This window comes from Vigna umbellata, chromosome 4 (genome assembly GCF_029865625.1).
Source record: "Vigna umbellata cultivar VRB3 chromosome 4, Vumbellata_1.0, whole genome shotgun sequence".
In the NCBI taxonomy this organism is placed as follows: domain Eukaryota; kingdom Viridiplantae; phylum Streptophyta; class Magnoliopsida; order Fabales; family Fabaceae; genus Vigna; species Vigna umbellata.
Window position 1 is genome coordinate 29,948,900 of NC_142168.1, and position 24,183 is coordinate 29,973,082.

The following is a 24,183-nucleotide window of genomic DNA, read 5'->3' on the forward strand; positions in this document are numbered from 1 at the left end:
CACCAAATTTCGGACTAACTTATGTGGTAAATAAATTTGAACTTTGCTATTCAAAGCCTTACCAATTCTAATTAATGTTATGTTTAGCCCAAAAAACTGTTTAATTAAAGAAAAATAATAATAATAACTACTTAAAAACATTATACTTTCTTTAAACTTTTTTTTCTTCTTTTTTTTATTTATAACTACCTTAGTGCCTTCGACCAATAACAAAAGCATATTAGGATATTAGAATGGAGACGAAAATGAAACAAGAGTATTTTATTGATAATAAATAAAAATGACTATTTACAACTTATTACAATTATCTTAAATAAATTTAAAGTATAATTGAATTTTACAAAATGTTGTAAATGAAGTTTGTGATTAAATAATACAAATTTGTCTTATTTATAATTTATGTAAGATTTTCAACATATACATTATATTGAACTAAATATAATGAATAGTTTGATACAATAATAAGTAATATGATAAATTCAACACACAGTAATTTAGTTAAAATAAATTTTACATGTTTCTAATATACAAGAAGTAAACTTTCAAGTGTAATTTAATCTTAAAATACCAGTTTATAAAATAAAATTTACATATAATATAAGTTATCTTATTTATAAATGATATGAGTTACATGTTTAAAATGTTTATATCTATTTAAGTAACTTTTTTATTATAAAAATATTTTAATGCAACAATAATATATATATATATATATATATATATATATATATATATATATATATATATATATATATGAGCGTAGGAAAAAGTTAAAGAGACATATATGATTTTCCTTGTAAATAATAAAATATTTACTTAATTTTCTATTTTTATCTTTTTCTTATAGAATTCAAACAATTTATTTAATATTTTTTCACTGTCAATATTTCATCATTTAATCCAAACAATAGATAAAATAAATGTTTGTAATATCTTTGTTTATAATAAGTCAAACATACTTTGAACTAGTGGAGTTAATTTTTTTTTTAATTACAAAGAACAGAATTGTTAATAGTAACAGTAATAAAAATCTAAGAGAGGTGAGGGAAGTGTTTTTAATAATAATAAAATTCAGTGTTGTCCACAAAACATAGCATGTGCCTTTATAAGTATATGCTCATACATTGGAATCTTAAAATCCTTGTTCTATTCCCATTTTCAAATTTCACTAACAATTATTATTTATTATATCATTACATGTAAATTTATTCATTTCATTTTTTTAGGTTAAATTTAACCTAAATTTATATTCAAATTCTATCTAAGTGTTGAACCTTGTATCATCTGTTATTAGATTTTTTTTTTCTAGTTCTAAGTTCAAAAAGTTATTCTTTTCTTAAAAGGTCACATGAACTAAAAATAATATAAAATTATAATATATAGATAAATGTAAATTACAAATTTATTTTGTAAAAAACGAAAAAATCAACATTTATTTAGGATTTGTTATTGAAATTATTTATAGTATAAAATATTTTCAGATATTCATTTGTTTTCACATATGAATATCTTATATTGTTTAAAAATAGTGTTAAATTATAAATATAAATTTTATTTTATTAAATTGATTTTGTAGAATTTATTCATCTAATAATTTTACATGATTTAATAATCAAAACTAAAAATAATTTAAATATTTATTCTTTTAATTTTTTTAAAAATAAAAATGTGTTAAAACTTTAATTTTTAAAACTTTAAAACAAATAATATTTCAAAAAATAATATCTCAAATATATAATAATTAACTTAATAATAACTTTAGTTTTTTAAATTTTAAAACAGATATATCTTAAATATATAATAATTAACCTACTGGTATCATGTATATCAAAACATAATTAAATTTACATTTTACATGATATACATATATTTTTTTTCACAATTTTTACTTTCTTTTCTTATTAATTTTTTCACAAGCATCACAAGTTTCAAAAGGACTGGAATGTCGTGAATGTAAAGATGGTGTATTAGTCAATTAAATTTTTTTGAAATTGTAATTTGATTTAAACAATGATGTTTCTGAAGAAATATTAAATTTATGAATTAATGTATATTTAAAATGTTGAATGTCTTAGGAAACATAAAAGGTTGTTGCAGTGATGTTTGTTGTTTTGAATATCAAAAAAATGTTACTGACTGAGATGTCAATCAGTGTTTCTCTTTTCACTTTCATTCTCTGTTGTTTCTTCTTCTCACTGCCGTTCATCATTCACTTCAACACGTCAAGCTTCTTTATCATTTCTAAATAAATAAATAAATAAAATTATTCTATTCTTTTTTATAAATTCAAAATTTGTATAAATATATTATAAATATTTTGAAGTGAATTGAAATTTGGGAAATTGGTTTGTGAATAAGGAAACAAAGTTTTCGGAAAAAGAAGCAAAGATGAAATTGTGCACGTAATTGCTTCTTTCATATTACCAAAGCTTTAAAAATCACATTAAGCATGTCTATGTGGATTCACAAAGGATTTTCAAACACATTATTCAATGTTGATTTTACTTTATATATTCTACAAACAACTTTTCACAACTCATGTTTTATTTAATCATTTACATGAAAAAATATATTATATATGAAAAAATCAAATAGAGAAAATGAAAACGATATATAAATAATATTTTATCATAAACAATATTTTTATTGGTTAATAACTAATAGAAAAACATTTCAAGACTTGTTTTGAAAAAAAATATATAGATTATGAAATTTTCAGAAAACAAAAGATTTTATTAAATCAATTTCAATTTTTTTATTTGTTGAAACTTCAAATCGATTAAGTATAAAATTAATTTAAAATATATAAATAAATATAAATTTTACATTAAATTAAGTTATTTTAACCTTACTAATTAAAAGTATAATTTTTTTATTACATTAAGTAATACTAAATTATTTATTATAATTTGTGGATTAGAACTTAGGAAGATCATAAATTAAACAATTTCTTTCTTAAAAAAAAACTTACAAAAGTGATTTACTAAGATAAAAATTAAGAGAGTAAGAGATAGAGATGTAGAAAAGAAAAGAAAAAAAGATAAAAAAAAAGTTTTAATTTACTTTATATCTTGATTAATCCCAAACTTTTTCTTTCTGATCATAAGCATGATTACTTGATTTATTGCACTTTTACTTTAATTTTAACCATATATTCAATGTTTTATCGTTGACTAAGAAAAATGTAGAATCTAATTTATATATCTTGAGCATCTTTTTCTTTACTTTGCACCACAAAATCTAAAAGAACACGATCCTTCAATAGTCCTTTTTAATGAATAAGTTTTACTTTATCTTAATTGTTATCCACCTTTGAAATAAATCATATGTTTCACTTCATATATAAAATATTTTAAGATAAAGATTAATTTATTTTAGTCAAAGATTATAAAGAAATGTTTTGATTAATTAGGAGCTTGAGCTTGAGCAGTATACATTAAGAGGTATAAATGAAGCTTTTATGGATTCAATAGTAAGATAAGCTCGAAGATTTGAAGTGTCTGACTCACATTTTTATATATTTTATACATGTTATTTGATGAAAACTGTTGAATTTATATCTTATGGAAGTTATGAGATTTTGATAATTTAATAATTAAACATCGATTTTGTTATTGCAAAAGTTATTTAATAATTAAAATTTAGTCTTGTTTGAATCCTATTTTGGCTTAAATGCAATAATTTTGTTTAAGCTAATTTTTTTCTTTTCTTTTTGTATTACTTGTTACTCCAATTGATTATATATATATATATATATATATATATATATATATATATATATATATATATATATATATATATATATACCGCGATGAAGATGCTGCTATCTGTTTGAAAGCTTCTTGAATGTTTCTGTGCAAAGGTTACAGACATGGAAACAGAACATTTCTCACATAATAAAAAAAATGATGAAAATATGGCTCTTAAATAGTAATTTAAAATCCAAAAAACCTACTATGAATATTATTTATAAATAAACAAATAGTGTAAAAACTCACTCCACTATTCCTATTTTTACTCTACAAAGATGATTTATGGAATGTAAGGTTCAAGTGCAGTGTAAGATAAAAGTTTCACTCAATGAAAAAGCGTTTATGTATCCTCTCTTACAAATAAATACTTTTTCCTCATGATATTGCTTTATACAGTGCATTATTTTATCTTTCTTCCAATTTACAAATAAAATACAACATGGAATAAATAATTAAAACCTGCATCAAAATGCATATAAATGTTCTTCAAAAGTTCACCATCAAGGTAAAAGGTACTTCTAATTTCTACTTTAAACAACGTAGAAACATTTCCAAGTGAAACAAATAATTTTAACTTTAAAATTAACTCAAATCGATATATAAAATAAAATGTACCCTAATTTATATATTATAAAGTAGTGTTATTTCTAATTGACATAAGACTTCAATCCAACTTCGATTGATAATAACTATAAATCAGTCTTATCTTTAATTGACACTATAGATCAGTCTTATCTCTAGTTGACACTATAGATGAGTCTTATCTCTAGTTGACACTATAGATCAGTCTTATATTTAGTTGACACTATAGATCAGTCTTATATTTAGTTGACACTATAGATCAGTCTTATATTTAGTTGACACTATAGATCAGTCTTATATTTAGTTGACACTATAGATCAGTCTTATATTTAGTTGACACTATAGATCAGTCTTATATTTAGTTGACACTATAGATCAGTCTTATATTTAGTTGACACTATAGATCAGTCTTATATTTAGTTGACACTATAGATCAGTCTTATATTTAGTTGACACTATAGATCAGTCTTATATTTAGTTGACACTATAGATCAGTCTTATATTTAGTTGACACGAGACTTCCAACTATACCAACGATTATGCAATCAGATTATGCAGACAATAACTTTGTTAGCATCTTATGAATGCAGATTTCATGTAGCATATGGGACCAAATCAATGAACAGGTTACACAAGAAAAGTAAAAAGTTAAACTGTACTAAAGCATAAGAAAAACCGGATTATAAATACAAGTTCAGTTTGTTCCTCAAAAAGTCTTGGATAAACCTGACCTCAAGTTAAGTATTACAAGGCAAAAAAGCCAGTTTATATATGCATGAAGTTGTTAATACACAAACACCTCATAATAAGATCATGTACCCTTAGCTATACCCTTAGCACCAGGAAGATCAATCCACTGCAACTGAATTTCAACTTCACCACATTCCACATTCTGCAATCTAAGGATCATATCTTGCACAACCTTGCCATTGGCACAAGTGATGCAGCTCTCATCAGCCAGGAAGTTCTCCCTGCTTGGTTGTATTCTTTTTATCACAGTTCCATTTGGAATGCCACTTAAGTTGCTCTTCAAGGCTTCTATAAAGGGAAAGATGTCAAATTCTGCATCTCCCATTCTGTCATCTTTGCTGAAGGTGTCATGATCATACACAGTCTGAAATCAGATACAACCATCAACTAATGAGTGGTCTAATTCATTTGTCAGACATTAGAACATTTCAAAACAAATTACCACAGGGTTAGAGGACAATGATGATCACATCTAGGGTATTCTACAATGAATTTACTTCTAGGGTGTCAGAGAATATCTTACAATAGGCTTCAAAATCAAATGTATTTTTCAAATGCTTTTACAAACTCAATTTACAAAAATTAAAGTTATTCAAAGTTAATTTTGAAAACTTTATTCCAAAAATAGAAAACTCAGGTTTGAATGAACTTTATTTGCAAAACCCCTTCCTTTACTTCCATTTCAAATTGAGCTTCAAGGAAGAACTCAGTTTACAATAGCATTGAACTCAATACCAAACAACTGGTTTTTTCAGTTTACTTTTTGAACATATGTGGAGGACTCCCAACTGAAACCAAACATAGCCTAAGTTTCAGACAAACTTGCCCTGAAATGGAAGTTCAAAATCACTTCAAACACACTCTTAGCCAAAACCTAAAATGAAGTTTGAAAACACTTTGAAAAAATTTCTTACGACAATAATTACATCAGAATAGAGGAACTCATGAAGTTGCATATAGAATTCATGAAAATAACTTGTTTTTACCCCCAATGAAGAGGCAAGAAAAACATGATTAACATCTAATATTAACAAGAAAAATCTGCATCACCATCTTTCAACTGAACCGAATTTTACAAACTAGAAAAAAGAATGAACAAATTCAGCCACTCACCAGTTTAACTTGGTGATTCGGATCTATAATAGAAAGTGTAAGGTCTTCATTCCACTCCGGATTCACATCCTTTTTAATGACACGAGTCTTTAGTTTCTGCAAACCAAAAAAAGGTGTCTTCGTTTAAACAAGATCAACCACAACACAGATATTGTAATTAAAATGCTTCAATTTCAAACACTAGCATTAACAACTAATGATGACAACAACACATACACATACACCCCTATGTTATGATCATCATACAACAAACATCAATCAAAAACATGACACAAATTTAGAACCTCTAACCCATTTAAAACATAGAAATAAAAACTAGATACCAAGAAAGATTAAGAAAAACGGAGAGAAATATCCAAAATTAACAACAAAGGGTACCGAAGATAGCTAAAAAGATTGAATTTTTAAGATGAAAATAGAAAAGTGAAGAGAAGACCTGATTGAACATCTTGATGACAACATAAGGGTCGCTACTTCGGACATCACGAACGGCAAGGTTGATACCACGCTTCACGCGAACCCTCAAAAGACCAAGCAGATTTTCCATCAGAGTCTTTGGTATTGAATCCAATTCCTCCATTTCTTTTATTATTTACAATTTATAGTGATAAGAATATGACAGTTTCTTCTGGAAAATAACAAAAAACTCCAAATTGATGAATAAGTGAGTTGTTTATTGTAAAACTAACGAAGAGGATATTTTGTTGGTAATTGAAAAAATGAAATGAGAAAGGAAACGTAGAAGTGGGACCCACCAGAAATGGGATGTTGGTTTTTGAAGGAGAGAGAAAAAGCTTAGAAAGAGGAGAAGGAGAAGATGTATCTTTGAATTGTTTGTGTTGTCTTTTTGTGTGGGAATGAGAGGTGACATGTGCTTTGCTTTGGTTTTTATTTGACTTTTGAACAGTTGAATCTGATGGATATGACATCACTCCAATCAAATGTTTGTGTCTTGCATTCAACATTTATAATATTTTCTTTTGTTAATTTCATTTTTAAATGTGATTAGGATTTTATAATAAAGGATTAAATGTGTATTATGTAAATTTTCAAATGTGTTAAATATTTTTTTTGAAAAAGAAAATTGGTTTATGTTTGCTTCTTTGAAATTTAATTATCTTTAAATATATTACTACTAATGAAAGTAAGCAAAAATTTGATGTGTAGGACAATTTTGATCGATAAAAATAATTTTGATTAATATGAAGTTATATGTTAAATGCAATAGTAATTTATGCACTTTCGGTTGTCGTTAATGTTAAAAATCCATAATGTATTTACATTTTAGGAATCTTAAAAGTCGTATTTACATTTTAGGGGATGAAAATGATAAGAAAAATTATTTAGGAATGTATTTAACATTTTTCAATTTGCAAAAATGTAAAATATAATTTACCATATAATGTATAAAGGTTTTTAATACACAGCTTATATATACTTAAATTCTTCCTAAATAGATAAATTTAAGCTGGCAAATTATGTCTGATTTATGAAAAGTAATTTACATTATGTTACAATGTAAGTTTTTATTATCACAATTTCTTTCTAAATTCAGTAAAATTTAACTTAAAATAAAGGATAATGATACTTTGACAACATTTTTTTGACAACATTTTAACACTGTCTACGTGTCATTCTGTGATTGGTCTATATTGGTGTTTATGATTATTATTATTGATTGTGGAATAATTTTGGACCAATCACAGAATGACACGTAGACAGTGTTAAAATGTTGTCAAAAAAACGTTGTCAAAGTATCATTGTCCTAAAATAAATACTAAAGCAATAAATTGAAAGAGAGAAATAATTTTAAACAGCTGTACAAATAAAATCGAAAGGAGGTACTTTGAAGAAGAATTTAGAGGTAATTGCAAAATCAAAATAAATTTGAAATTAAAATTTCAATATTCTAAAAAAAAATGAAGCTGTTTATGGAAAACTCATACCATGTGTTTGATACTTTTATTTAAAAGGTTATATACTCAATTTTATGGAAGTAATTAAAATACTCACTACAAATTTTAAAATACTCACTACAAATTGTAAAATACTGAAATTCTATGAAGTATTTCTTTAAAATTATAAAAAAATTGAAATGTCACTTTTAAGAGTAAGATGTTTAGATTATGTCAACTCTCCTTTAAGACAAACTAAACCATTTGAACAATCACCCCTTTTTTTAAGAACTAAAAATGCAACATAATATAATATAATCTTGCAATCACGCTAAGAAAACTCTCACAGAAGAAGGGTTCAATGCGTTGATAATTACTGTAATATTTTTGTCAAGAAAAGGCTAACTTCAAAAATTACCTTTCTCTAAAATCAACAATACTACATCTCTTTAAAATCTAGGCCTCTATTTAGAGAACTCAGTCTTAATTTACATCGTTTCAGTTTTCCTCAATACATTAAATGATTGGTCGGTGTGATCCAATCAAACTCCATATTCAACTCATCTAAATTAATCAAATTAATCAAAAACCAAAGTTTTAAATATCACAGGCATAGCAGATGTTGCCTTATTTCTTTCATACAGCTGTAAGATTTCTTTAATCTTTACAATAACAGCAGCCTATAACCGAAGAATAATTTTTCTAAAGAATCAATATCAGCAAAAACCTTGCCTATATAACACTAATACCACAAAGTAAGTAGTATTGTTCTAAAGAGCCATATATGTTCTCTCTGAGAAACCCAAATGTTTTTCCCTTCCAACCAATGGAGGCAAAAGCCAAGAGCGTAGTAATAGAAGACAAAAAAATGCCAATAAAAGAAATCAATTTAGGGTTTAATCTTGGAAGGTTCTCCAACAGCACTCTCCATTCTTGCATACCACTCACCAATACGAGTGTGCTCCACCATATCCTTGCCAGACGTCAAATAGCGTATGGGTTTTAAAACCCCAAAAACCGCCAGGTCGGCTAAGTTAGGTTTAGACCCTCCTGAAAAGACAGAAAAGTAATCATGCATCATACAGTTAATGGATGTTTTAGCATTGATATTATAATCTCCTTAACACTATTGAAGAGTACATACCAAGGAAATCTCGGCCATTTAGAGCTTTTACCCATGTTTCTGCTGCCTCATAAAGTGCAGCACGTTCATCAGTTATGTTGTATTTCTTCTTCAGATTCTTAGACACAAAATACATAGCTGCAGCTCCAGCAAACTTCACCGAAAGTTTTTCTATGTAGCTGAAATTGCCTAAAAGCACCAATATAAACAAAATATCACAACACATTAATTTTTAGGTTTAATAGATCAGGGATAACGAAAGAAGTTTAAATAAAGTAAATTAAGCGTTTGTAAACATGATATGAGTGGGCTGAAAGTAGATAAAGAACGGTACGCAAGGAGAGAGTGTTTTGAAGAAAAATTAAGTCTTTGTATGTGTTCTTTGCATTTACATTAGGGAAAAGAAAGAGATAAAAGAAAATCATCAAAAGAGTTAATTTTGCCCACCAAAAGAAAATGGACTACTAGTATAGATTAAGTAAAGACACAACAGACTAGGAAAATGTGTTTTAAAAAAATGATGATTCTTGATGTGTGAACTGTTGTACAAGTCAAAATGGGAGAAAGCTGATGTGTTAGTGTGCGGACATGCATGCATACACATTTATGTATCACAGCATTACATTAGACACAAAGTAAACCTTGAAAGTTTACTTTAGTGACAATGCATATACATTTTTGTACAAGTCAAGAGTGAAGCCCAGGTGATATCCTCTTAAGTATCTTCTACAACAAACCAAAAGATGGTGTCCCACTACAAAAGAGCGTCATCCCGTGATAAATATTTAAATTCCTCATCTCGGTTTCTTTCCTAACGAGTCTACTTTACAAATAAAGTTCCAGCACTTTTGGCTTTGGGCAAATACAATTCTTACAATTTGTTATTTAATCAAAAGTGTCATCCTCAGCTAAATATTTAGATTCCTAATATCATTTTGTTGCACGACAAGTCTACTTTACACATAAACTTCCAGCTTTTGGTTTTGTTCATTATCTTTCTCTAGGAAAGCCAAGGTCATTGTTAGTGCAATCAAATATATATTATAGAAAGAAATCTAATTCAACTTTAAAAAATCACCTTGTAAAACATGTTTTACACTCACTTATAAACTATAATCTGGAAAAAACGTGAGATCTCCAACACTATCTACATAGGATATCCAATGCACAAAAAGACTATAGGTGTTACCTTCCTTCATTAAATTGTCTTCTTTTTTTCAGAACATATCTTCCTTGATGATTCTACATACTTCACCCCTACAAGAAGACAGTGTTTGTCCTTCTCTTCCTCTACCTATCAACCTCAGCCGTTGCTCTTCCTTGGAAAACTTATCATTGTCGTCCATATAAAGTTTCAGCATCACAACCAGGCCCCAAGACCAATGTTTCGGCACCTACTCCAGCTTTTTCACCTTCTCTGTACCAGCTTTCCAAACTTCCCAATTGCAATTTGCAAAATTATTCACTCCATACATTATCACCATCCTCTTTATAACTGTCCAAGTTACATCACCTTTCCGCTGTTCAATATGTTTTCATCTTTTCCTTATCATTTGTCTCTGTTCCTAAAGTTGTCTAGGAAGCTCTTTTGCTTTTAGGATGAGTCAACCAGCGATTAAGTAAATGTAAGCTCTGGATTAAACCATACTGAAGAGGTGGCTCTTTACCTCTAGACAAAAATACTCTGGGCTGCCATTGGTTCTTCAATATAAAAGTACGACCAAATTCTATGCTCAACCTTGAAATCACCATAACACTAAACTTGAGAGAATGCTAGTGCAGCTTTCTCCTTCACGAAGTTTATTTTGTCACCTGTGCCAGAGACCTGAACCAATGACCTGTGGGCGACCTGAACTCCAGCAACTTTTCAGATGATCCATTAATACAGTTTTTTTTTTTTCATTTTTCTTTTTTTTTTCCTCCTGTTTCTTTTTTATTCTTCTTCATTCCATTTCTGCTTTGTTTTTGCGCCCTCCTTTCAGATATTCATCACATTTTGTTCCTTTTTATAGTCCTCCATTTCAGTTCTCTCCTTTTCTCTTTTTGCAAATGTTCATTTTCTATTTGGTTCTATTTTTACATTTTCTAATATTTTTTTCTCTCCTTTCCTCTTTTATAACAAATGCTCCTTCTCAATTTGGTGCTTTTCATTTTACTGTCTGTTATCAGTTTTTTTACTCTCTTTCTTCATTTTACAAAAGTTCTTTTCCTTTTTGGTTATGTATTTTGTTAAAGTTCTCTGGGTTTAATTTCTCCTTTTTACAAAATATATATTTCTAATTATTGCTGTTTATTACAGTGCAAATTGAAAGTATTGTTTTTAGAAACTTCTTCAACTAAGAAAAAAGGTTCTAGTTGAAGAATCTGGAGAAGACAGTTGTGAAATGTCAGGAGTATATTGGGCTAGAAGAGGGGGATGAGGATAATGATTATGTGTCATTTTGTCTTTTGATATTGCCTTTATGTTATGTGATGATAATCATTGCCCACCATGGCTTCCATCATGAGACTCCATGCCATCTGCCATATTTATACGGCAGATGTTTTGCTCACATTCATTAGCCGTTATCTGCTATTTATAACCTTGTAATACAGAATCGTTCAAGTGTCTTCACCTAATAGTTTATGCTTAGTTGTTTCATCAATACAGATTTTGTTCAAAATCCATGCTTATATGAAAAGGGCAATCCATACAACAGAAAACTTAGTGGAAAGACGCATAAACCATAGCACATGCTAGAATAAGTGTAAAAAAATAATAAGAGAATATATTTGTTAATCAAAGGTCGGGATCAACTTACCGTTGCTAGTAATATACTCAAAGGATTCAAGTGCTTCAGTGGTATTTCGATAAATATTTGGTGACAGAACATGCACTAAATGGTTATCAACCCACCTATTTCAGAAGAGAAAGTCAAATTAGCCTCTTTTAGATATACATTCTAAAGCTAAAATCGATTCAATTACTTCACCCTAATTTATTTTTTTACTTTTCTCAAACATGGAAATATTACTGACAGCAACTCAAGTTGTCATATTGGATCTTGCAATCCAACCCAATTGTAAAAGTATTTGGGTGTACAAATTTAAGAACAAACAATGGATGCCAAACTGAGCATTTTACTAAACATCAGTGCCCCCAAAACACAAGTTGGCTGGTACTGATATATACACACTCTACACCTACTTTTCTTACTCAAATGAATGGTATTTACAGCAATTAGGGGTAGAGCTAGAGTAAAAAGAATAAGAGTAGCCAACAAAAAGCATTTATTGGGGGTGTTGCCAGATCAAACCGTAGTAGCACTTATTGTTGGAAAGACTAAACCAACGTTAGAAATCAAGAGAATCAAAACTAATCAATTGGAAAATTAGGTTGATTAAAATCTAACCCCGTATAGATACATAAGATTCCTAACACAAATGTGCAATAAAAGAGGGCTGAAATCAAATCTTGCACATAAAGAAAGCCAAAAAGTTAACTATATCACAAACAAAGGGAGGACCAACTTAAATTATACTGTTTTTTACATAAAGGATAAATGATCAAGTATTGCTAGAAGAATAGCACAATGCATTTATATGTGGAAGCTTCATGTAAAAAAATAAGTCAAATGTTTTAAAGTCATCAGTAAATATATTTTCTTTAAACCTAAAAGGTAAAACCAAAAGGCAGAGAAACTGAGGCAGAAAGAAAGGTTTGTCTTTCGGTCACACCACCAATCTCTCTTTTTAAATTGGTTCAAAAATGAAAGAGTGAAACTGAAATCGCTTCTTATAAATGGAAAAAATGAAATTCAATCATACTATCAAAGGAATTTTTCTGCCACTTCACCCTCTTACGTTTATTAGACATGTGCTTGATTACAAAATAAAACAAAGCCAAAAGAAAGAAAACCCTACCGTCGCCATTTTGTCTCTTCATCCTCAGAAGTTGACTCTGGAATTTTCTTCGACAGAATCTTAAGTCCCAGCTTATCAATTATAGCTGCAAAACAAAACCAAATTACAGTGGTTCAATAGGCACAAGTCCATGATAAACTTTACAAACGAATTTCAAGGAAAAATGTAGAAACCTGATGAATCATTTAGCTGCTCGCCATCTACCATCAATATTGGCACTTTCTGATATTCAGACCATTTGATTTCTTTTTTGCTAAGAGGGTTGACTTCCACAACTTTGTAAGGTATATCATAGTAGTCCAAAAATGCTGGTAAAGCAATTAAAAATATCAGTAACAGAAACCAGGAAACTTAAACTGCCAAATCGGGATGCAAGCTACAGAAAATAAATAAAATTAAATGTATAGAAAAATAAACGAACAGCATCCTAGCCCATGCACTCCACTATATGCAAGAGATAAATCAATAGGGTGAATACAGCCTCATTTAAAAAGAGTGATCTGACTGTCAATGTGTCATTTTTCCACCCCCTTTCTATTTATATGTCTCCAAGCTTATATTCAAAATTCTGACACAACTCTAGAGGAATCCATGAAATCCGAGGAACAAACTCCTACCACTCAACCCACATCCTTCCACGTGTTTGGGATGTCTTCGCCAAAACTATTAGTTTCTAAAATCGCGTCTTGTACGCTGAAACATGGAAACAAACAATCTAGAAGTAGCCTTTGGACATGTAATTTAACATAAACGACCTATTAACCAACTATCAAACTACATTGAATTCCATAAATCCAACCATTAGATTGAGACTTTTCATTAAGGTTTTCGAAATTCTTCCTCAATGAATTTCCTCTCTCGACCTATATCACACTTACCAAAAATACAACTTCAGTTACAGCATGACAAATCCATGAATATTTAATTCATCTAAAATTCTTAGAAGTGACGATCAACCTAACATGATACGATTCAACGGTTAGATGGCGGTTAGGTTTAACCTTTGACTTTGTTGCAGAAAGGGCAAGCCTCGAACTGGTAAAGAACGACCTCGCGTGGAAGGGCCTCGGGCGGCGGAGGCTCCTTAGCGAGGACTTCCTGGGAGAAGAGGGCGCCGGCGAATCCGAGAGACGCGGCGGCAAAGGGAGCGAGGAGGTAGGAGAAGCGGCGACGGTGGGAGTGGTCGGCGGCGGTGGGGCTGCCGTGGAGAAGGCGGCTTTGGACGACGTAGGAGGTGGCGCGTCGGGCGGCGAGCGTTCTGAACAGAATGGAGGGTACCCTTCTCATAGCGTCGCGTCGGAGATTTGAATCAGATCTCTGACTCTCACTGTCCAACGATGGCTTCGGTCGTTCAGTTGAAAGGGTTTATGTGGGTTTCGTGGATCCACGCACACAGGGTTTTAGCTTTTGGACCACGTGCTATCCACGTGATCAAAAAAGTTAATTCACACAATTTCTTACTAATTACAACGGTTAATTTTTAGGTTTAACTACTTTATATTTATATATTTATTTTATTTTATCATTCTTAAGCAATATGTTTTTTTAAACTCAAGTACCTCTTCATATTACAAAAGTCATTTAAATTTTATAATTTAATAATATTTTTCTATTTTTATAACTATTATAACAATAATAATTTTGTTACGATAATAATAATAACAATAATCATGAATCACAGTCATTATATTTACTAAACAAAAGAAGTCATAATAATAATATGTCAGGCTTCATTAAAAACACATCTAAAAATCCTCTGAACGAACGTCAGGTGTCAAGTAAAGAGGATCTGTAAATCAGATAGTGGAAGACAGGTGTCTGCAGGTGAGCGAACGTTCGTTTTGATGTGAGAAGCAAAACTGATTTTCAGAAATTCACGTCACACTCTCTGCATGTACCCTTCTTTCCCAAACTCTGAAATTCTCATTTCTCCTACTTCTCACTAAAAGCTCTCCCTTCTCTCTACCAAATCTCACCCTTTCTCTTCTCCGATCATCATTCAGGCACCGTAGAAGCACTTCCGGCGTCAAGAGCTTCAGTTTGAACCGATCGGTTTCGAGTTCTGAATTGGTAAGTTCTTCTTCTCCTTTAGTCGTTCGTTCTCTGGCACATGCAAACCAACTTCTGGTTGCATGAGTATAGTCTCATTCTGAACCATTTTGGTATTTTGTTTGGTTTAGTTTGAAGAATTGTTGAGCGTGAGGGTAGAAGGAATTATAGTCAAGCGAACCTTATTTCTGCCTCTAGGAACGTTCGTTCAGGCTCAGAGGTAAGGGAAGCTTATTTAATTTAATTTGTATGTTTATTGTGCTTCATGAACGTTCGTTGATTTGATGATTGGAAATGAAATATGATTGTGCTATGTTCTGATGTATGAAATATATGAAATTTATATGATATGGATGTATGAACTTATGTAGATAAATGTTGAGAAATTTAATTGAGATAAATGATTTCTAGGTATAAAATTTTCCTATGAAAGTGTACGTTCGTTACTGAACGGTACTTGACCGTTCGGTTTTTCTAGTGAACTTGGTTAGAATTGGATTCTTTCATTTGGAAAGAATCCTAGTTGAGGACGAGCGTCTTCATTTCGAACTACTTTGCACAAGCGTTCGGCCAAGCATAGTTGTGTCTTGGTATTCTGTTATAAACTTAAGTATATATATATATATATATATATATATATATATATATATATATATATATGTAATTGTATATTTTAGTTATTCTTAAACACTACTCCAATAGTATCTTAGTATATTTATCAAGTCTCTTCTCTATAAGTTTAGTAGCATTTGGTTCTATACCAAGTGTTTGTACTAAGCAAGTGTTTGGTCTTACACCAGACACTCGTTCTAGTTTCTTAAGCTAACTTCATAATAAGAGCGTTCGTTCAAGCCCAATAGGGTTCCCTCACTATAGTGTTCAGTCTTTGACTAACATTTTGATGATTATTGGTGTTTAGCTCCTTCAAAGGCTAAGTACATTTATTGACGTTCGGTTTATTCACCGGATACAGTTAAGTACCCTTGTTTGATGTCCCTCAGTGTATGTCTAAATTGGTTCCAGCATAGAGTTTTAGTACTCGGCCTAGGCGTGTTGGTGTTCGGTCTAACTCGTGAGTCAGTTCATCCAATTGGCTCACTTAGTATATAAACGTTTGGTTACAGTCGTCCTCGAGAATTATTATGTTAATCACTCCCTTTCTTAAAACCAATGATTCTCTCTCTCTCGATTTTTAATCCGCTTGGGACTAGAGGCCTTTGGTCTCACTTCAAGTGTTCGGTCTTGTTCAGAGTCGAAGTTAACGTTCGACATTCAGTGTCTTCAGAGAAGTTTATTCAAATTGATCTCATCGAGGTCTTATTAATGAAAGAAGATGAAATATGTTATGAACGAAATGAAGTGGATTATGAACGAGTGTTCCGGGGAGGAATAACTCATGAATGAATATTGGAATTGGTAAAGTATGAATGTGGGCATGCTAAGCTGACGGTTCATCCTGATGTTCCGTGAGTACTCGTCCTCACGTAGAGGAGGGTAGGTTATGTGTGGGAACGGCAGGAGGTCCTAGTCCTTATGGTTAATTTGGACAGATAGAACTAACCTCGGGTGGCAGCTGTTGAGGGTATCCAGTTACTACATCACTCGGGTGCACGAACATCGTAGCTACACAGATTTCATACAGTCCGGACAGTCAGTCTAGTATTAGGTTTTGCGTGAAACGTATAGTGAAATTTATCTTGTGTGTTTGATTGTGTGAGATGTATGTTTTTACATGAATTAAACTTCATAAGCTTACCCTGTGTTTCATGTCTTGTCATGTTTTGTACGTCCGTCTTTGTCATTGCAATGATCATCCATGTGGATGTGAGCAGAAGGAGACGAGCTGTTGGAAGAGGCGCTGGAAGAAGAAAACCTAGTTGAGGTAGAAGTTAAGATCAAACAGTAGAACGTTCGGTCAGTAGTTTAGTATGATAGTAAGGTGGTCGTTTGATCACCTTTCCCCTTTTATTTTATATGACCGTTCGGTATTTTCTTTTGTAAACCTTTCAGTATTTTCTTTTGTAAACCGTTCGGTTAGACTTTCTTATCTCTACAGCTTAAATTGTAACTCTTTCGGTAAGACCGTTCGGCCATAAGCGTACGTTCGACTTTAGCGTAAGACTGATTTATATTATCATTTAATGTGATTATTTTATTATATAATTTTAGACTCTATTTTTGGATGTTACATAATACATATTTATTTAGTTTATGAATATTTATAATTTTCAAAATACATTATGAAAAGTGTATCTATAATTATTTATTTAATTAAGAAGTAATATTTAAAATTAATATAATATAATAGAAAACAATTATGATTTGGAAAAATTTTAAATATCATTTATGCATTGATAATTGCTTGAAATTTCCCAAAATTTTCTCATTTTCATAAATATCTTTTTTAACATTATCAAATTAGAAGGGATATTTACAATGAGAAATGTGTCTTTTTACGCTTTAAAAACCAATTAAATAATATAACCGATATATTATTTATCATCCCTAACTCAAAACCCTGCGACTGTGTTCCATCCATTGAGATAAACCTCAGTTCTGAAAGAAAGGAGAAAACTAAACATAACAATGTCAGCTTCTAAGTCTGCACTGTATGGAATCGGAACCGCAATTTTCCGTACCCATCGAACCGCACCTGTAACTGTTAATTCTTCCTTTATCTTCTTCAAACCTATTCCCTTCACGCCACCGCAATTCCTCCGCCGCAGTTCCTCCTCTTCCGCCGCCGCCGAAACACTGCCCTCCGTCGACCACCCCTGGTCGGAATGGGTCTCCTTCGTGGACCGCTTGAACGCCAAAGGCTACCTCTCCAAGCCCTCCTCTTCCGACAACACTGTAAGCCTTTACACCGACATGAACTCTCTCAAGGACGCTTGTCTCAGCTTCGGGCGCGACCGTTACGACCTGATAAAGTCTGTTTTCGTCTCCTCGTCCTTTTTTAAATTTCGATACGAGAAAATTGATCTTGTTTGGGATTGGTTTGGGTGGAATTCTCTTTAAACACTTTTACAATGTGAAAATGAGAAAAAATTATTTATGTTGCTCCATGAGCTAAAATTTGCTAGCTAGCGTGTAAGCTAATATGTAGAAACGTTTTATTGTCTTTACGTCTGTCTCCTTAAAGTATTTATGAAAAGTTTAGTCCAATCAAGCCCTTAGTTTTTCCTTTTTACTGTGGTTTGTTTGGTGATAAATGGGGGAAATATGAAGCTGATGTTATTTTTGGTGTTGTTTTGGGGTTCGTATCTTTAGAGAAGAAAAATAAGAAAAAAAATGAAACAAAGATCAGTTTATGCATGATGCCAATTTTCTAAATTTGTATTTTTAAGCTAGTTTTAATCTAGGAAGATGTTCATTTCATTTGTTCTTCTTATTTTTTCTCTGCTGGAGGTTTTCATGGTGAAGTATGTCTAAATATTCCCTACTCAAATTCACTATGAAAGAGTTCATGATAAGAATGGTATATGTATATATGAAGTAATTATATTATAAGGAGGGCTACCTATTCTCTCTTACTGATTAAAAACATTGTTTTATTTTGTTAACATTAACTGAAAACTTTGAAATCAGAATATTTTGTTACATAAAGACATGAGATACACAATTTTGTAATTTTCAATAAAATTCAAATGATGAGAGTTTTTTTATAACGGTATATAATTGTTTTTACCATTTCTCTTGTTTATTGTTATGTTGTGCAGGTTGCTGCCGATGAGCGAAATCCAAGCAGTTGTTGAGGGAGGGTGCCCTAATCTTCTCCGTAAAGCTGTTAATTCAGCTAAGAGGCTGAGAGCACACCTGCAGTTAGATGAAGGGGACGTATGTGTGTTAGTGCATTTTCTTTAATTTTTCGGAAGATATTTATGGTCCCAATTTATAGGTTGCATCTTTTGCTAGTACTTTATTATTGTGTGAATGAAAATCTCATGCCGGTCTAATAAATAGAAGTGCGGATTTTACTCACTAATGAAATGCGAGTGTTGGAGAGTGTATTCTTAGTATTTATTCTAGTTAACGCAGCATGATGTTAAATGTTGTCACCAGCTAGTATTGGGTAATGTATGAGATCAGATTTTATTTTTCTTTTAAACATTTTTTTTTCTACATGATTTCGAGGTGGCGTTTTGATTCCCTACTGTCTGACAATGTAAGTTTGCTTCCATCCAGGTCTGTGGTGCTTGCAACCTACGAAGCTCCTGTGATAGAGCTTATGTGATTCTAAAGAATTTTGAAACTGATGCTCGAACTGTGGATATAGTTCGAATACTTTTGTTCTATGCACTAGATCCACTTGTCCTTTCTGGAGGAGACAAACCATCTGGCCGAGAAGTTATTGAATCATCCGCCAGAAAACTTCTCTGTCAGCTGATTGAGTTGAGTGAGTCCCCTACTCCTGCTCCTGCAGTTGCTCGTTCAAAGCCTACAGCACAGGATCCTGTGGGAGAAGGCCAGTCTCAAAGTGTTAAAAGTAATCAATTGCCTAAAGATGTTGAGATGAAGAAAGGTGACTGGATATGTCCAAAGTGAGTTATTTTCTCTCATGGAATCATATGCTTTATGTCCAGTAACTTTTGCATCTGAATCCGTGAACTTTCAGTTTTTGCGTTTTCACATAAAATTAGGAAGGAATTGCTAGCAGAAGTAAATTTTCTCCATCCGCTAGGCACTTTACCTCAGAAATCAAGCAAGTGATCCTATCTTCTATATTTTCCCCTCATCTTTTGCTAGGATAACAGATACTAGATATGATATATACAAAGCTTTATCTTAAAAATGCAGTGCAAATTCTACTTTGATCTGGCATGATAAATTTTTTTGTTTTTATTGTTTTTTATTTTTGAACTTGAGATGAGTGGATTTGTGTTACAACATATCCCTTTTGTCCGTCATACTAGGTTTTTCCCCCAGTGTGATAGTTTTTAGTGATAATACTTATTTAGAAGAACTGTTGACTGACCTGTGGGATGAGTGTATTTGTTTTATATCCCTTTTGTGAATGATCCAAGTTTATTTTCTGAGTGATAGTTTTCAGTGATGGTAGTCAATCTGAAGTATTTTTGGCTGCTGGATGATTGGATTCATTTTATATCCCCTTTTCCCAGTAATGTACTTCCTTCTTCCTCGTCATGAATATGGATGATTTAGCTTTCGACATATATCTCTTATAGTGGAAATGCTACATGTTTGAATCTTAAATTAGATCTCTGCTATTTGATAATTCACTGTCAAGAGTTTTACCCAAAATTTCTTGCAGATGCAATTTTATGAACTTCTCCAGAAATATCCAATGCCTGAATTGTAAGGATGATAAGCCTAAGGATATTAACCCGCCCATTGTTCAAATGAAGCAAGGAGATTGGACCTGTCCTGAGTAAGTCCTCTAGTTGCTTACTAGCTTTTCTCACAAGCCTTAGTCAATTTCTGTGTTTGTCAGCCTCCTATTCAAAGAGAATGTGATAACATCAGTTAATTAAAACAATCTAACTAAATGAAGTGCCTCTGAACCTCTGCTGATTAATTTTTGTCTTACAAGTTTTCTTTGTCGTTCTGTTCATGTGCATTTATGCATGTCAAACTGACCAGTATCTTAAATGACTTGTATTGTAAGATTTTAATTTTATTTTTCCGATATTTTGTATTCGTACTGTGCTGCCTTCAAATACATGTGTTAAATTACCCCTTATTAGTATCTTCTGGTGTGCTGATGGTTGCTCTTTGGTTCCATTACAGATGCAATTTTTTAAATTTTGCCAGAAACCCACGTTGTCTAAAATGCAAAACAGAGGGGCCAATAAAAGAAGCCAATACTATTACCGATGAAGTTAAAATGAAAAAAGGAGATTGGACTTGCCCACAGTGAGTTCCCTGTTTCACTGACTAGGAAAACCCCATTGATCGAATTTATAGTTTTTGTTTGTTATGATAGAAGATGAATCAATTTCATGTCAATAATTTTAATTTTGACAACTGTCCGTAAATTTAAACAATGATAACTTTCAGACATCAATATGATAATCATTTTATTAATCTCTCTATATTTTGTCACCATTCTTTCCTTTATTATCTTTCATTTTTCATTCCTCATTCTCATTAAATATTTATTTTTGTAAAGATCCTTTTATTTTGTTACATATCTCTTACTATTAGATATTTTAGATAACTTATACTTATCTTTTATCTTCAATTACTTATCTTATGTTAATTTGTTATCATTCTTTAATTTGTATTTTGGTCTTAGTCTATATTTCCTTTCTAATAAATAAAGTACCCTAAGTTTATTTTCTACACAAGGGAGATTAATCCCATATATAATTTTTCACTATATTCAATATGGTATCTAGAGTCTAAGATGGTATTTAGAGTCTAAGGTTATCCACTACAAACGTTGCCGCTGCCATCTGCCACTGCCGTCACAGTTGGAGCTTCAGTTTTGACCGACGACCACACTGTTTTACTCGTCTCGGCCAGGCAACCCCAATGCCATCAAGATCATTGTCATCGGAGTCCAAACGTACTCCCACACGCCAGTTAAAGTTTGCAGAAGCCGTCTTTTCCAGTCGCGCGCCGCCACGCGTGCGTTGTCTTTTCCGGCTCTAGTCACCGTCGTTGGTTATTGCATACAATTTATATGCACTAACTTGAGGGAGAGTGTTAGATATCTTACATCATTAGATATCTTAGATATTTTATATTTATCTTTTATCTTTAGTTACTTATCTTTTGTTATTTTAGTATTATTCTTTAGTTCATTTTGGGTTTAATCCATATTTCCTTCATTATAAATAAAGTACCTTATGTGTATTTTTTACAATAGGGAGATTAATCCCATACAAGTTTTTCATTATATTCAATATATTTAATATGACTTTTCTTAATTAATTTGTATATTTTTTTACTTTCAAATATCAGAGCATGTGTCTAATATTTGTTAAAAATACCATTCAACTTATGTCATTTATCCTTTCACCGGAATATTTGCATTGTCTTGGACAGCTGCATTTGGCACTTGTGAATAATCTTAGGTCCCTCAATTTTGCATTAATGATGAAATTCCTCAAAGCCTCAGTTTTACAAGTTCTTTTCCAGCAAACTCATCCACATGATCGTATTGTGCATTCATTGGATTACACAACCTCGTGATTTAGTTATTGTTATGTATTGTAGACTTAATTGTATGTTAAGCCCCATATATCCAATCTGTCGTTGCTTTATGTTGTACAGATGTAGGGATTAAGTTTTGGTCATTAGGAAATAGGGTATTTTAATGACCATACATATATTTATTTGAATTTTAATTGATTAACTGACATCCTTAAGAATTATCTGATTTTTTTTTTTTTATTGTAATTCATTAACTTTAGTCACTCATCTACATTATGAAATGTAAACACCTTACCGTAATGTTGTTGATAGTAGATAGATTCTTCAAGACTCTTTTCCATTTCAAGCTAAATCTGTGAATCACAATAAAATTTTCAGCTAATAGTAGTTACAATTTCAACATGAGCAAGAGCACAATTTGTATTACATTATAATTATTGATATCCAAGTTTAGCAGTAGAAGACTAAAATTAAGGTATACAGTTGCATGAACGTTTTTGTACATGCAGATGTGGGTTCATGAATTATGCTAGGAACACGAAATGTTTGCATTGTCCCGAGACAAGGCCTAGGAAACATCCTGGGGATTGGAATTGTACAAAGTAAGTGATCCTTCTCTTCCATTATGAAAACACCTTGTTTCCCGTCCTACCTAAGTGTATATGTGATTCCTTCCATTATGCAAGGAGTATATAATCGATATGTTGGCACATGTGGTGAACAGTTCGTTCTATTTCATGGATGTTCCTATGTATGTAGGTGTGGGGTCATGAATTTTGCTAGTAGAATGAAGTGTTTGCATTGTCAAGAGCCAAACCCTAGTTCCAAGAAATATCCTGGGGATTGGGGTTGTCCCAAGTAAGCTCGTTGTCTTACTACTTCTCTCCCCACCTTATCTTCTTGCACATTTAAAGTTTGTCATTTATGGTATTATTGTGTCTCTAGGTGTGATTTCTACAATTATGCAAAAAATTTGGCTTGCCTGAAGTGCAACACTGAACGTCCCAAAGAGCAACCAACTATGGACTATTATGCGGATCATGAATGGAGACGATCAAAGTGATAAGGAAAAATAAAAGCCATCAGGATTTTTCAGATTGAGAGGGAGGTCACAATTTTGATCTTAACTGTACTGCAAGATATATGTTGTTATAGAAGCACTCACCCTCTGCCCATTTTTCTTTCTCAATCTCCTAATTAATGTGTGCTTCTTCACTTTTTAAAACGTCATAAACAAGCATTAGCATACTCTAAAGTTATATTTTGTTGAGAATGAATGTTTTTACGTAGTCATTTGTAGATCTCAATGCAAATTTACATATATTCAAACCTGACCCTGATTGTAGCATTATTTTGTTTCAGATGGAATCTATCTCAAAGGAATTCCCATCGAGATAAATGTTTGCAAACACATTCAGAATAATTTTAATAAACATGACAATGCTTTTACCCATTCTAATGTTAGAAGTAAACTTGTAAATTTGACCACATGGTTTGGTCTTGATTCACATAGACTAGGATCAGAAGAAACTTCTAGAATAAAAAAGTTTTCATTAAAAAAGTCCAGAAAACCTAAATTTTTACAAAAATTGTCTGTGGGTTAACATTAGGACATGAGTTTTTTCTTTTAGAAAAAATATTTATTTTGAATATAAAAAAGTGTAATTAACTTATAATTGGTCACAAATAATTATTTTTAATTTGTAAAAAAATTATATTGAAACATTTTAATCAAACATTTTGTAAAAAGTTTCAATTTGTTTATATAAAAAAACATTGAAATATATAATTTACTAAATATATTTAATTTTGTTTTTCCGCGAAATATATTTTTAAAGTATATAAAATAATAATTTAAATCAAAATCAAAATTAAAGAAGACATTTCAATTTAAAAG

At 31.2% G+C, this 24,183-nt stretch overlaps 3 protein-coding genes across 3 annotated transcripts; 1 reads left to right on the forward strand and 2 right to left on the reverse strand.

Annotated features, from left to right (window-relative positions):
- Positions 1–4,975: 4,975 nt before the first annotated feature.
- LOC124836472 (Calcium-dependent lipid-binding (CaLB domain) family protein) lies at positions 4,976–6,860 on the reverse strand. Its single transcript, XM_047311634.2, has 3 exons — positions 6,634–6,860; positions 6,198–6,293; positions 4,976–5,448 (listed from the first exon to the last, which is right to left on the reverse strand). The coding sequence occupies exons 1-3, from the start codon at positions 6,775–6,777 to the stop codon at positions 5,146–5,148; spliced, it is 543 nt and encodes a 180-aa protein (XP_047167590.2). The 5' UTR covers positions 6,778–6,860; the 3' UTR covers positions 4,976–5,145.
- Positions 6,861–8,670: 1,810 nt separating this feature from the next.
- LOC124846363 (uncharacterized) lies at positions 8,671–14,491 on the reverse strand. The gene is made up of 6 exons (XM_047323604.2): positions 14,120–14,491; positions 13,292–13,426; positions 13,119–13,203; positions 12,017–12,111; positions 9,237–9,404; positions 8,671–9,142 (listed from the first exon to the last, which is right to left on the reverse strand). The coding sequence occupies exons 1-6, from the start codon at positions 14,403–14,405 to the stop codon at positions 8,982–8,984; spliced, it is 930 nt and encodes a 309-aa protein (XP_047179560.2). The 5' UTR covers positions 14,406–14,491; the 3' UTR covers positions 8,671–8,981.
- A 3,186-nt stretch (positions 14,492–17,677) lies between these two features.
- LOC124846365 (zinc finger (Ran-binding) family protein) lies at positions 17,678–23,620 on the forward strand. The gene is made up of 8 exons (XM_047323606.2): positions 17,678–18,097; positions 18,887–19,004; positions 19,353–19,708; positions 20,440–20,556; positions 20,916–21,041; positions 22,796–22,888; positions 23,046–23,144; positions 23,232–23,620. The coding sequence occupies exons 1-8, from the start codon at positions 17,754–17,756 to the stop codon at positions 23,347–23,349; spliced, it is 1,371 nt and encodes a 456-aa protein (XP_047179562.2). The 5' UTR covers positions 17,678–17,753; the 3' UTR covers positions 23,350–23,620.
- Positions 23,621–24,183: the final 563 nt, after the last annotated feature.

Bases quoted from the DNA above. Each gene is read 5' to 3' on its own strand.
- LOC124836472 (XM_047311634.2), bottom strand. From the start codon at position 6,777: ATGGAGGAATTGGATTCAATACCAAAGACTCTGATGGAAAATCTGCTT. The intron at 6,294-6,633 runs GTCTTCTCTTCA...TTTGGTTTGCAG, and splicing joins TCATCAAGATGTTCAATCAG to AAACTAAAGACTCGTGTCAT. The intron at 5,449-6,197 runs GTGAGTGGCTGA...ATCTGATTTCAG, and splicing joins CGAATCACCAAGTTAAACTG to ACTGTGTATGATCATGACAC.
- LOC124846363 (XM_047323604.2), bottom strand. From the start codon at position 14,405: ATGAGAAGGGTACCCTCCATTCTGTTCAGAACGCTCGCCGCCCGACGC. The intron at 13,204-13,291 runs GTTTCTACATTT...TTTGTTTTGCAG, and splicing joins GCAGCTAAATGATTCATCAG to CTATAATTGATAAGCTGGGA. The intron at 12,112-13,118 runs GTAGGGTTTTCT...CTTCTGAAATAG, and splicing joins GAAGAGACAAAATGGCGACG to GTGGGTTGATAACCATTTAG.
- LOC124846365 (XM_047323606.2), top strand. From the start codon at position 17,754: ATGTCAGCTTCTAAGTCTGCACTGTATGGAATCGGAACCGCAATTTTC. The intron at 18,098-18,886 runs GTCTGTTTTCGT...TATGTTGTGCAG, and splicing joins GACCGTTACGACCTGATAAA to GTTGCTGCCGATGAGCGAAA. The intron at 19,709-20,439 runs GTGAGTTATTTT...AATTTCTTGCAG, and splicing joins GGTGACTGGATATGTCCAAA to ATGCAATTTTATGAACTTCT.